Source organism: Nematostella vectensis, chromosome 1, assembly GCF_932526225.1.
Source record: "Nematostella vectensis chromosome 1, jaNemVect1.1, whole genome shotgun sequence".
In the NCBI taxonomy this organism is placed as follows: Eukaryota; Metazoa; Cnidaria; class Anthozoa; order Actiniaria; family Edwardsiidae; genus Nematostella; species Nematostella vectensis.
Window position 1 is genome coordinate 581,472 of NC_064034.1, and position 14,072 is coordinate 595,543.

General features: G+C 41.4%; 1 protein-coding gene and 2 long non-coding RNA genes across 9 annotated transcripts in view; 1 reads left to right on the forward strand and 2 right to left on the reverse strand.

Annotated features, from left to right (window-relative positions):
- Positions 1 to 14,072, reverse strand: part of LOC116613690 (KICSTOR complex protein SZT2) — a 70,063-nt gene that overhangs the window by 27,548 nt on the left and 28,443 nt on the right. For 6 of the 7 annotated variants that reach the window (XR_007307167.1, XR_007307165.1, XM_048724567.1 and 3 more), the window contains exons 35-42: positions 12,344 to 12,605; positions 9,855 to 10,005; positions 8,589 to 9,550; positions 8,365 to 8,464; positions 7,312 to 7,459; positions 6,672 to 6,906; positions 4,013 to 4,196; positions 2,716 to 2,943 (exon numbers count right to left, since the gene is read on the reverse strand). Coding sequence is in view for 5 of the 7 variants with exons in the window: in XM_048724567.1 (XP_048580524.1) it covers positions 2,716 to 2,943; positions 4,013 to 4,196; positions 6,672 to 6,906; positions 7,312 to 7,459; positions 8,365 to 8,464; positions 8,589 to 9,550; positions 9,855 to 10,005; positions 12,344 to 12,605 (2,270 nt within the window). In the remaining 2 variants the exon portion in view is untranslated. Of the gene's footprint in view, positions 1 to 2,715; positions 2,944 to 4,012; positions 4,197 to 6,671; positions 6,907 to 7,311; positions 7,460 to 8,364; positions 8,465 to 8,588; positions 9,551 to 9,854; positions 10,006 to 12,343; positions 12,606 to 12,949; positions 12,973 to 14,072 lie in introns of all 7 variants that reach the window. The other variant, XM_048724561.1, reaches the window with a different exon arrangement.
- On the reverse strand, positions 4,632 to 6,659 carry LOC125561164. The gene is made up of 2 exons (XR_007307174.1): positions 6,018 to 6,659; positions 4,632 to 5,100 (listed from the first exon to the last, which is right to left on the reverse strand). It is a non-coding gene; the product is annotated as an uncharacterized LOC125561164 (long non-coding RNA).
- Positions 5,756 to 10,300, forward strand: LOC125561165. Its single transcript, XR_007307175.1, has 2 exons — positions 5,756 to 5,845; positions 9,828 to 10,300. It is a non-coding gene; the product is annotated as an uncharacterized LOC125561165 (long non-coding RNA).

Consider the following 14,072-nt stretch of genomic DNA (forward strand, 5'->3'; position numbering starts at 1 on the left):
TAAAAAAAAAAAAAAAAAAAAAAAAAAATTAGCGCCCTAAGTGGGATTCGAACACGGAACGCTGTGGTCATCACCGCTAGACTAACGTGGCATTACTGAGTTGACCAGTTACTAAAATTATTTTTATTACTATTGGTATCGTAATGATAAAAAAAAAGCTTTTTGCTAGCATGTCAAATTTCAGCATATTCTTTCCGGAAACAAAATAAAATGCTCGCAATAATCGATCACGCTACTTTCATATTATGTGTTTTATGCATGTTAACATTCGAGAAAGGCGCAAAATCGTTATTCGATGAAGAAGCGGGAGCCATGTGTTTGTACGAGTTTTGTTTGATATTTAGTTTAGTTAATTGGGAAGAATTGTGAAAAAATAATTTGTGGAAACCTATCCTCTTCTATTATGAACAGAGGTTTTTTTTCTTATTACCCTGCGACCAGAGACCCAGCTAACAACAGAACCCCGGGGCAGTACCTTTACCTTATGTTTCTCGGGCATTAAAGTCGCAGTTTTACTAGTCGCTCTTTGAGCAAAAATTCAAACAAAGAACGCAAAAAACCCAGAGACGCGAATCGACAAGTACTACAAGAAAGAGAATTGAAAGCTTTGCTAGCATTTTACTTGTTTTGTTTGCAAAATTACAACTTGAATTGGACTGAACCGTAAAAGATCGATTGACGTCGGTGACGAAGGCGCATGCGCACGCTTCTGAAAATACTACCTTATATATATTTTACGGCTATACAAATAAATGATCGTAGCGGTCGCAGGTCAATGCCAAAGCCATTTTTTTAGTACCAAGCTTTAACCGAAAGTTGAACACCGGAAGTTTACAGGATGATCTAAGGATTGCTGTGTTGCAAAAGCACAAAAAAAAAACATAAAAAGTTTACGGATTAGTGATCCAATGACCCACAATAACTCGTACATGCTTCGCATTCCTGAGTTTAAAACTAGCGAATGGCTTAGCCAAAAATGGGATTTTAGCTGAACGAGTTGGGCCCAGGCTGGTAAAATAGTCACAAAAATCGTTTGCAATTATAACTGGATCAGCTACTTTGACAGTGAAAGGCAAACGAATTTGTTTTACTTTTGCGATAATTAATTACTTCATTTAAGATTCGCCAGGTATATTTCACATTGGATTTATAATAATTGAGCTTTCTTTTATAGTAATTACGTTTTGCAATTCTTAATAAATGATTAAGCTAGTTCCTTAAACTCTTATAATTTCGATCACGCGAAGGCTGTGGCATACAGAGATATCGCTTATATAACACATTTTTTCCTAATTGATTTGAAAAGTCCTTTTGTCAACCAAGGTTTTTTTCTAACGCCTTTCTTCGTTCTAGTTGCTTGACTGGAAAACAATTAAAATAAATTCCATAAGCATAAACAAGGATAATTAGGGATATATTAACCCAATTACAATGCTGTAACTCTGTTCTATGCCTCTCCATATTGGATGCCGATTTTTCACGTTAAGTGATCCATGTATTTTTAGCACTATAATCAAGCTTATCAGAAAGAATAAAAATAAGAAGGTGATCTGAAATGTCAGAGGACAATAGCCCGCTATCACAATAACTTGTTAAATCGTTTATAAAGATGTTGTCAAACAAAGTTGCGGTATAAGAAGTGATTTTTGTTGGTCAAGTAATCAAGGGAAAAAAACAAATTTAAATACATTATGTTTAGAAATTCGGCCATTGTTCTATGACAATGATGTTTCATCACGTCAAAATTATAATCACATAACAATGTACAAATTTTCCTCGCCTCCCATATAACGTTCTCGCGTTGTTCCCAGTCGCTGAGCTTGCAAACGATTGTCCTTGGTTTAATCTGCTCGCCGGCACGGGCTCTCTTTCTGCTCTCAACCCTGTGAGCTCGCTCTATTCCAACGTTTTCAAAACCCAATTTGGTTTAGATGGCCTCTTTTACCTTTAATTCTGTCTTCTCTATTCCTGAAACCCGGATATTTTTAGGGCGGGACTGGTTCTCGAGACATTCCAGGGAGTCTAACCTGGCTTATCTTCTGCTGTCTCAAGCTTTGTGCTTAACGGCTTTAGTTCGTTAATGTCTTTTTTGTGAAAACTCGAGGCTAGCTTTTATGCCAGAAACCGTGCCGACAAGCTCGTCAACCCGAGTGTTGATGCTCGACACAGTTGACTCAAAGAAGCTGCGCAACATTGACTCTTAAACTTTGACTAGGCCACGCACAGCCGCCATTGTCACTTCATCTTCGTCGTCGAACGTTGAAGTAGATTCTGTCGGTTCACTTCACACGACTTTGACGCTGACTTCTTTTTAACTAAATGCCTTCCCATTTTAACTTAATAAACACTGATAAATATTAAGTGCTATGTAAATCACAGAGCTCCCATGTAAGCTCTTTACTTGGAGCTAGAAATCCATGTTCATCCGCCATGGCACATAAAGAAAAAAAACTGATTTGGTGGCCAATAAGGGCAAGTCACAACTCGAAAGTTGATTGTACTCACTAACTATAAAAAATACATTTCGTGAGCGTGCATAAAAAATCCCCCCCCCCCCCCAAGTCCACAGGGAGCCAAATGAAGCGTTATCTTGAGACAGATAAACAACTAGAGTTTGAATAAAGTCTGATTTCAGCAGGCTCTTGAGCCCACTCCTCCGGCCGTTTGCAAGGACGGGGAGACCTAAACCCTAACTAAACCGAACCGGCGCCTTACCCTGACATCAGCATAGGTAAGCTTGCTCCCAGGGTTCCGTGCGAGCATGAATGATATGACCTCCAGGGTGGCATCGTCCAGGCGGTTATGCAGAACCTCCAGCAAATCCACCGTGATCTCGGTCCCAGGCTCTTCTACGCCGTACACATGTAACGCCAGGCTCTGCTCGACCGTGTCGCGAGTCACGTGACTTAGTGGATATCGGCGCGATCGTGGCTCGGGCAGGGACTGGTAAGAGTACAGCAACACTGATTATGTAAGCAGTAGTTATCTGCTAATAGTTATATACTTCCCGCTAACAATGACTCAAGACCATGATTAAGATTAGGGGATAAGCGAGTACTTAGGAGGTGAGATTAGGGGATAAGCGAGTCCTTAGTGAGCGGGAAATGGCTGCCTTTGTCACCGAGGAACGAGTAAAGACTGCCTTAGTCACCAACATGCTCGAGGATCCAGCGTACTAAGGTCACTACCGCAGAAGAGCCGCTGGAAAAGTTTCCTAGTAAGACTAGTTCTTGTGGCGTGACACGTCGGAAGCTTAAGCCAATTTAAAAGCCAATGAAATCAAAATTATTCTGAAGAAATTAAATACAGTTTCTTTCTTCGAAATACCAAAATGGAACGTCAGAAATACAGGCAAAGCATTTGTCAGCGACGCGAACGTTGTTTATTAGGACTAACAAGAAAACACTGCTGTGCTGTGATTGGGCCTTTTTACATTCCTATAACAAAAGGCTCAATCACAGCACAGAAGCTCCCAGCGTTTTGGAACTCAAAATTGTTATAATCTTTTCCAGCGGCTCTTCTGCGGTAGTGACCTTTGGGAGCGCTGGATCCTCGAGCATGAGTCACCAAGGGACGAGACTGTAAGACTCTGACTGTAAGACTCTGACTGTAAGACTCTGACTGTAAGACTCTGACTGTAAGACTCTGACTGTAAAACTCTGATTCCTCGAGCAGTGGAAAAGACGTGAAGTGAAAGATTCCCAATACGTATCCACAATATATAGATGGAGTTGCTAGTATTGTGAAACGCCTGCACTAGGAGAAAATATTATATGGACCATGCTTAGCTATCATCACGGGTAGCCTCTCGAGAATCTATCACGTGTAGAATAAAGTTTTCAAGATGATCAAATTTGAACGTGAAAGCCAGGCCTTGACGTCAAACTCCGCCTTGCTATAGCTTCTCCCTTACACACATACAGCAGCCCCATTATCTAAAAAGGCCAATGGTATGTCTCGTATTATGCTAAACAATGTTGTACTGGTCAATTTTTTAATAGGAAATTTTCACCTCGTCCTCAGGGTCAGTGCCGACTTTCTGCAGCGAGAGCTGGGAAGAACTGCACGAGCCGAGTTGAGAGATGACAGAGGCAGCATCGTCACGTGACAGGGCCGAGCAGTCTTCGTCCTGGTCGGGCATGCGCAACTCTCCAGAGAACTCGAGCGAGTCGCTGACACATAGAGACTCCAGAAGTCTATCGGTGAAATATGAGTAGTTACGTCATCTTGCTAGCCCTTTTCAGCATAAGTTTATGTTTTATGACTTGACCACTTACACTCTCACTCCTTTTGTAAAAACATGCCTAGTTTTACTTTAGTATATAGATTTAGGCCCCGCCTATAAGCGGAGCAAGCATGCAGTCAATTTCAGCCATACACTTATTTCATTAAACTTTGTCAATGCAAATAGTGAATGACAGTAACACCAATAACTGCTTATGGGTATAATTATTTGCAGGAATGAGGACGACAATTAATCTTGATATTCGCATTTTCCAACATTCAGTCGAAATTTGACGATTCGCATGGTATTTTTTGATAGCATAACATGTTTACAAATAGGTTGTATATACATTTTCGTGTTGATGTTGTTGTTTATCAGGAAAGGCATTCAGGAAAAATGAAACAAATACAGCAAAATGTTTTTATTCTCCTTAGAATTTAAAACTCTATACATTGAAACACTATACATTCTATATATATCAGAAGATTACCCTATGTATTGTATTTGCCAGGTGAATGTATAAGCGTTTTTAGAAGAAATTGCAAATATTGGCCTCTCTTCAGTGGTTTTTGGGCTGATAGTCGTTGAAATGTACACCTGTCTGGGTGGTCCATACAAAATACTGACTTGTAGAGAACCTTGGACACATACTAAATCCCCATACTAAATTATCAGGGGTTTCATAACATGATGGTGCATTACGCCTGCTATTTGTGTGCTCAAACATACATTAGAAAAACTAGTGTTTTGTTACTGAGGTTGCGTTAATTTTCACTGAGCTGCATAATACAAATACATAATATACATCCTGCCATGGCATCATTGGTCTGGCAGCTGGCAGCTTGCTTGGAGTTTCTCTTGTAAGGGAGATTCACCTGAAAAATTTTGAATAACATCATTTAAGGTAAAACCCGGAAGGGGGGTGGGGGGACTCTAAAGATAGATAAAGATGATTCTCCAATCTTTTAAATAAAATTCCATCAACTGCTATATCCCTGTAAGGGTGTTCAAAGATTCTTTCAATTCTGCTATTACTTAGGGGGTCTTATGCCAATGGTTCATTCTATCCAATAACAACAGGACTTCTTGAGGATCTTCAGGATCTTCAATTTTTCATGGAGGCTAAGTATTTTCTTATGAAAGATGGTGAATGAGGAAACAAATCTTATATAATAATTTATGTAAGTTAATTCAAAAAGCATAATACCCAAAAATTGAGCAAATAAAGCTCATTATCAAGGTTTTATTAGTAGTTGGCGCGTTAAAATTAAAGAAAACAAAAAAATATATATTTTCGCTAAACATTAAAATATTAAACAAACACGAATTGCTACTTATTATCTCCAGATGTGAAATCGTCCTTTTGTTACGGGAAAAATTTCAAAAATCTAAAGGCAAATATATTTTCTTTGATTAAAACAAAAAAAAAACATGTGAGTGATTATCAAGAGAGACGTTTGTTAGCGGGCTAACCCCACGAATTTCCTATTCTTTATTTATTTATTTATTTATTTATTTATTTATTTATTTATTTATTTTATTAGCTTCGCCACAATAGGCGGGGTAGCTGCAACAGCATGTCCATTTACTGCGGATCCTTATCGCTGAATTTGTGGAAAGGTATATACTTGATACAGCATCCCTTCATCTTATAACTTACTTTAAGTAAACTTTCTTACTTTAAGTTATAGAAGAGTAACTTATAAGATTTTTTTCGCTAAAATAGTCACTAAGTTAACTTAATTTACATTTTAGCTCCGACAAAAAAACTACTATTACGAGTCTTTCTTACCTTATCTTCTTTCAATTCCATCGTTTGTCCTTCTATCCATCGTTTGTGCATCTTTATATTATAAATGTGTTTAGTGTGTCGTTCTGTCTTGGTTTCTTTCCAAGACAAAAATAATGTAAACATTTTCCCAACCCACCGTGTTGGCCGCGAATTGCAAGAGCAAGACGCACGAAAAATAGACGCAGGCTTCCCGTGAGTGCAAACACAAAAAGTCAAAATATTGTAGGTTTTAACCGTAACTGTCTGGGTTTTATAAACAATTTAGCAATCCCGGATAGTGCAAAAGTGTATTAATGTCTAATTTTTCTACTGGGGAGAGGTGTTGCGAAATTATCGCAAAGTGTGCGGACGGGCGGGCGGTACCACAGGGTACCCGCGCGGGCGCGGTGTCCAAAAAAATTAAGTCGCATAGTTATATACAATTTCATTATACCTATGGAGCTCCGCGTGCGGCCTAAGGCCGCGATGGCTCCGCTAATAACTTTCTCAGTCCTAGATCGACCCCCTCTCTCCCTTCCTCAAACACGTAAATTAGATGACACACGTTCTCTCTGCCTATCTGCCCTTCCAGCCTAGTTTTTGATCCATTCTTCCTTTAATAGTCACGCCTCCATCCACCTCCCCCCATTTCACTCCCCACAAACCGTCACGTACCTAAGGTAAAAGACACGTCCACTGTTCTCCCTGTACACGAACATGTTACGTCTGTTGCTGACCGCCAGCCTCTCAAGAACGCTCATGATCACCTTGCGCCCGCGGGAACTTCCAGTTCGTCCCGAGGGATCGCGCAGGCGTTGGTGGAAGGTCAGGTGCGAGCTCCAAAGGCTGTTGCACTGGAAGTGGCCAGGCTTGAAGATATACTCTCCGGACACGTAACGATTCAAGCATCCTATACAAAGGACATGTTCTACTTGAAGAGATGTACTCTCCAGACACGTAACGATTCAAGCATCCTATACAAAGGGCATGTTCTACTTGAAGAGATGTACTCTCCAGACACGTAACGATTCAAGCATCCTATACAAAGGACATGTTCTACTTAAAGAGGTTTACTCTCCAGACATGTAACGATTCAAGCATCCTATACAAAGGGCATGTTCTACTTGAAGAGATGTACTCTCAAGACACGTAACGATACAAGCATCCTATACAAAGGACATGTTCTACTTAAAGAGGTGTACTCTACAGACACGTAACGATACAAGCATCCTAGCTAGCCAGAAAGTGGCGCGTGCTGATGCAAATATTAGGTGTTCTGTGCTGATGACCAAATACAGGAGTGGTTCATACTCACCGCCACTACCGTTTCCCTTGCTGATGTACACGCCAACAGGAGAGACGGACATGCGCAGATCTTCGTGTTTCCAGATGTCTTCGTCTGCCTCCGGGAAGAGCAGTGAATTGCACATTTTGGTCTCGTACAGGTCTTGCAACAGCATGCGCTTTAGTAAAAGATGAAGTCAGTACACACGTGCTTATCGAAATGTCGTTAGTATAGTAAAGATTAAGTCCGTACACACGTGCTTATCGAAATGTCGTTAGTATAGTAAAGATTAAGTCCGTACACACGTGCTTATCGAAATGTCGTTAGTATAGTAAAGATTAAGTCCGTACACACGTGCTTATCGAAATGTCGTTAGTATAGTAAAGATTAAGTCCGTACACACGTGCTTATCGAAATGTCGTTAGTATAGTAAAGATTAAGTCCGTACACACGTGCTTATCGAAATGTCGTTAGTATAGTAAAGATTAAGTCCGTACACACGTGCTTATCGAAATGTCGTTAGTATAGTAAAGATTAAGTCCGTACACACGTGCTTATCGAAATGTCGTTAGTATAGTAAAGATTAAGTCCGTACACACGTGCTTATCGAAATGTCGTTAGTATAGTAAAGATTAAGTCCGTACACACGTGCTTATCGAAATGTCGTTAGTATAGTAAAGATTAAGTCCGTACACACGTGCTTATCGAAATGTCGTTAGTATAGTAAAGATTAAGTCCATACACACGTGCTGATAAGAATGAAAGACGCGAGGTCATGTGAGTACAGCCAATATCAAGTCAGTGCACTCGTGCTAATAAGAACAAGAATGAAAGAGAGGTCATTTGAGTAAAGCAAAGATCAGGTCAGTACACGTTAGCTAATAAGAGATTAAGACTGCACACGAACTGGTCAGAATGAAAGAGATGTCATGTGAGGAAGTAGTGCACAACATTTAGATGTATCAGCCAAAAAGACAGGTAAAAGAGGTTGTTAAGAAAAAAAAACCGTTGAAGACTGGCGTAATCATGGTGAACCAAGAATCGAGTAGCAACCTATTTTGTAGGCATGAATCAGACGCTTACCTGGTTAACAATTCGACTCTTTTCATGAATTTCGTTAGTGACCGTTTCTATCAGTCCCTTAGCCATAGTCGGTGTGAAGAAATGCCAGTCCTCAGAATTGCTTCATAGATCATGAAAAATACGCCCAGTTAGATAACAGTTATAGAATGCAACCTTAGTGAACTTATGGAAGGGGCTTAGGGGATTCTGAGGAGTTGTATGGCATAGATACGAGTGGTACTTACCGTCGATGAAAATAAATATCAACTTGGTTATCATAAATCCTCATGACAAGCCAGAACTCCAGCATTCCCCTCCTGGGGCTACGTGGAATCGAGTCGGAAGACGTCTCATTGTCTGAGGTGCTGAACACGTCCTCGTGACTGGGTTCCTCGCCTTTGGGCGAAGTCTCGATCGTGATGCCCGGGCTGGAGGGCTCGTCCTTATGCTTGAAATTCTCAGCCTCATCAGCGGGGGCCTGAACCGGGGTCAGCTGCTGCTCACTTGGTGGGTCACATAGTGGGGTAGAGTACCCAGCAACAGGTGTACTGAACCCTTCAAGCCCTGAAGGGAAGGTTGCAGGCATGGCTGCACTGGTAACGATCGACAGCAGGGAGTTTGCATCGGCGGTGTCCTTTTCTATGAGATCAGTACTCTCACAATGTTCACAGCTTACAAATGAGTCTACTTCGGCCAAAAATGACGTCCCACCAGTAGAGTCAGCATCCCTTTCTGCCTGTTCTTTCTCTTCACCAGTCGTCCCTTGAATTGGGGTGTGTAAATTCGTATTAATGCTAGAAGCTGCCCCATACGCTCCCACACCTTCCGGAATGTTGTCAACCGGCTGCTCTCCTTCTTCCTCCTCCTCTTTCACGGAGGACTGCCGGGAAAGCGTGCCCTCCATCAACGCTAATAGTTCATCTGACTCTTCGTCCTTATTTAATGACACATTCGAAGCCATTGGTCTGTGTTCCACCACTTTCTGCCTTTTGTCCTCCCCCTCCACCCCTTCATCTCTATCCTCCCCATCGTAGTGGAGATAGTAATAATCCTCGACTTTGTCCAAACGGTACTCGAGTACACTGATCTCCTCGAACTCCTTGCGGAACAGTTCCATACTCTGCTCGGCACCAAACACGAACTGCAGGGGGACGTCTCGGTAGTTACAAAACGTGTGGCCTTCGGACTTCTGAACGTGTCGTTCAACCTTTAAAAATATATCATCCCACTCAAATAACAAATACCCTGGGATTTGTAGGTTGAATCACTGGTACAATCTATCAAAATATACCATCCTACTCTTAACGAATACCTTGGAATTTGTAGGTTGAATCACTGGTACAATCTATCAAAATATACCATCCTACTCTTAACGAATACCTTGGAATTTGAATCACCGGTACAGCACAGCTAGTACTTCATCCTACCCATAACAATCAGTATATCTAGTCCTTTATTTACTTTTAAATTAACTTTTTCCTCAGCAACGTGAAACCCTTACAGGTGAATACCTTGATGAGCGTGTCTTGTGTGACGGGTCGCCTGTGTCGTAGTTCTGATACGATCTCGTCCTGCAATAACCACGTGATGCTGTCACATGTGACGTTCATAGCCAATCGCTGCTGGCTTGGGAGGATTCGCAACGGATCGCGACCGTTAATTCTGGGACAAGCAAAGAAGGAATAGTTGGAAATAATAGTTATCCACGACGAACCAGAAGTAGACAAAACGCAATAGGGTTTAGAGACAAAAAAAATGCAAAACGGAACCAAGAATAAGCAATTAAACATAACAATTCAAATACATTTGGGTAACACAACAATAATGACAAAATAATTAATAAAGTAGACTCTGCCCGCAGTGTTAACGAGAATATCAGAGGGAATGCATGTGCATTCGAGCCCGTGTGTATGAAAAAAACATTTTGTTTCTACCATTAAAAAATCACATTTAAATATAGAAAAGAATTTGTAAACTTTTTAACAATTTAACGTTATAACACTTATTTGGATAAGAAAAGTTAGAATCACCAGGTCTCCAGAAGTAGATAAGGTTAGTCGCCATTTCTTTTAACTAAAGGAATAGGCAATTGATATTACATATGGCTCATTTCTGAGCGCTAACTTAGGTCTTGAAACAGTCTATATCTGACTAGAGTAGTCGGGAGTATATCTTACTAAAGTAGGCGGGAGAAGTCTATATCTGACTAGTCGGGAGTAGTCTATATCTGACTAGTCGGGGGTAGTCTATATCTGAGTACATAGTAGTCGGGAGTAGTCTATATCTGACTAGAGTAGTCGGGAGTAGTCTATATCTGACTAGAGTAGTCGGGAGTAGTCTATATCTGACTAGAGTAGTCGGGAGTAGTCTATATCTGACTAGAGTAGTCGGGAGTAGTCTATATCTGACTAGAGTAGTCGGGAGTAGTCTATATCTGACTAGAGTAGTCAGGAGTAGTCTATATCTGACTACAGTAGTCGGGAGTAGTCTATATCTGACTAGGGTAGTCGGGAGTAGTCTATATCTGACTAGAGTAGTCGGGAGTAGTCTATATCTGACTAGAGTAGTCAGGAGAAGTCTATATCTGACTAGAGTAGTCAGGAGAAGTCTATATCTGACTAGTCGGGAGTAGTCTATATCTGACTAGAGTAGTCAGGAGTAGTCTATATCTGACTAGAGTAGCCGGGAGTAGTCTATATCTGACTAGAGTAGTCAGGAGAAGTCTATATCTGACTAGAGTAGTCAGGAGAAGTCTATATCTGACTAGTCGGGAGTAGTCTATATCTGACTAGAGTAGTCAGGAGTAGTCTATATCTGACTAGGGTAGTCGGGAGTAGTCTATATCTGACTAGAGTAGTCAGGAGAAGTCTATATCTGACTAGTCGGGGGTAGTCTATATCTGACTAGAGTAGTCAGGAGTAGTCTATATCTGACTAGAGTAGTCGGGAGTAGTCTATATCTGACTAGAGTAGTCGGGAGTAGTCTATATTTGACTACAGTAGTTGGTACTAGTCTATATCTGACTAGAGTAGTCAGGAGTAGTCTATATCTGACTAGAGTAGTCGGGAGTAGTCTATATCTGACTAGAGTAGTCAGGAGTAGTCTATATCTGACTAGAGTAGTCGGGAGTAGTCTATATCTGACTAGAGTAGTCAGGAGTAGTCTGTATCTGACTAGAGTAGTCGGGAGTAGTCTATATCTGACTAGAGTAGTCAGGAGTAGTCTGTATCTGACTACAGTAGTCGGGAGTAGTCTATATCTGACTACAGTAGTCGAGACTATATCTGACTAGATTAGTTGGGAGGAGTCTATATCTGACTAGAGTAGTCTAGCCTAGTCTAGTCACAGCGAAATACGGATTAAAAATCCAATATGAGTACGACTTTCCACAATGACATTATAGATGGCAAAGCTTTGATAGCATTTGTAGTAATAAAATTGTCAATCTTGCCTTCTTAACTGCACAAATACAGGCAATTCTCGGGTGAGATTTCGAATCCCAATATGGCGGACGGTAATCACAGCCTTGAAAAGTCGCATGGTCTTTCTGTGGATTACTTAATATTGCATATTTGTCGGGGGAAAAGCAGTTGAATTTATTTCTGTGCTACAACAGGTATACGTGTAAAAAATAAATTGGGGAAGCTATTGACTCTCGTGAATACGGACGTGCTTTGTTAGGTTAGGCTAGCAGTCATTAGAACATCACTCTCGTACAAGCTGGTGAATTATAAAAGCGCAGATTTAGATGTGGTCGATTTAAAGGCCAACATTTTAAATCAAATTCTTGTTACGGTCGATCTTTTATGGATTCTTGATTTCAAATTCAATGTTTATATGATAGCTTTAAAAAAAGTATGCAACGCCTCAATTTGTCAATTTGGCTCTGTGTGGTTTGTGGTTTGTGTGGCTTAGGCAAACTGTATTTGGAAATAGCATCATAATCAAAATCATTATTTTTATCATTATCTTAAAGCCTAATGAAAAAATAATACCTTACCCATCGATATCGTGTGACGTCGTTTTGGAGTCCTGCCTTTTGAATTCAAATGACCTCTCTTGCGGGGAAAGTGACAATGGCGACCCCGCACTGCTGAAGGAGTTCGACCTGAAAGGGTAGCCCCGAGGAGCAGCCGACTTGATCGACGAGTAGTCGGGATCAGGTGAAAGAGTCAGGCAATTCAGATCCAGGGTGATGTGAAGGGATGGGCTGAACGGATCAAGGTACTCCTCCGCTACCTCGATCTTACGCACCAGCTCGCCTGTACACAAGGGCAAGTGCATCAAAGTCGCGATGTTTAACCTCGATCTTACGCACCAGCTCGCCTGAACACAAGGGCAAGTGCATCAAGTACGATGTTTAATCTCGATCTTACGCACCAGCTCGCCTGTACACAAGGGATCAAGTACGATGTTTAACCTCGATCTTACGCACCAGCTCGCCTGTACACAAGGGCAAGTGCATCAAGTACGATGTTTAACCTCGATCTTACGCACCAGCTCGCCTGTACACAAGGGCAAGTGCGTCAAGTACGATGTTTAACCTCGATCTTACGCACCAGCTCGCCTGTACACAAGGGCAAGTGCATCAAGTACGATGTTTAACCTCGATCTTACGCACCAGCTCGCCTGAACACAAGGGCAAGTGCATCAAGTACGATGTTTAACCTCGATCTTACGCACCAGCTCGCCTGTACACAAGGGCAAGTGCATCAAGTACGATGTTTAACCTCGATCTTACGCACCAGCTCGCCTGTACACAAGGGCAAGTGCGTCAAGTACGATGTTTAACCTCGATCTTACGCACCAGCTCGCCTGTACACAAGGGCAAGTGCATCAAAGTCGCGATGTTTAACCTCGATCTTACGCACCAGCTCGCCTGTACACAAGGGATCAAGTACGATGTTTAACCTCGATCTTACGCACCAGCTCGCCTGTACACAAGGGCAAGTGCATCAAGTACGATGTTTAACCTCGATCTTACGCACCAGCTCGCCTGTACACAAGGGCAAGTGCATCAAAGTCGCGATGTTTAATGACAGTACACAATATGGGGAGGTATGTCAAACGGCAGATGGCAGAGGTAGGCCAAAAGGCAAATGGCAGTTCTGCCACTGGTTCGCTGCGTATGGGTATAGATTATTTGTTAAATAAATAAAATAAGTTAATTGCTCACATAATTTTCCATATTTTCCTGCATTCAATAGAAACATGTCCCATGGTATTTTTCCACTAGTTGGACTGTCATTTCTGACAATGCTGAAACGGGGTCACCAATTTGAACGCTCTTAACAAAAAAACCCATCAACCCAGCATCATGAGTTATTACCTATATCCCTACCGCTACTCTTTTCTTGCTCTCTAAAATTAATTATTTACACCCTAAGACCCTTTACCCCTTTTTGGTCAAACCTTACCCTATACCCATTAAGGCACAGTAAGCAGAGTCAGATATGATCAATCTTATATGATTTGGAGGGGCCTTTTTGCCTTTTCAATGCCCCCCCTTGCCCCTTACCCATACAAACAGATGAAGTCTTGACTGGCACAGGGGTGATGTAGCAAACATCTCGATCATCATGGTATACTTTTGAATAAACCCCTATTCACTCCTTAACCCCTTACCTATACAGACGGGCAGAGTCTTGACTGACACAGGGGTGATGGAGCAACCATCTCGATCATCATGGTATACTTTTGAATAAACCCCTATTCACTCCTTAACCCCT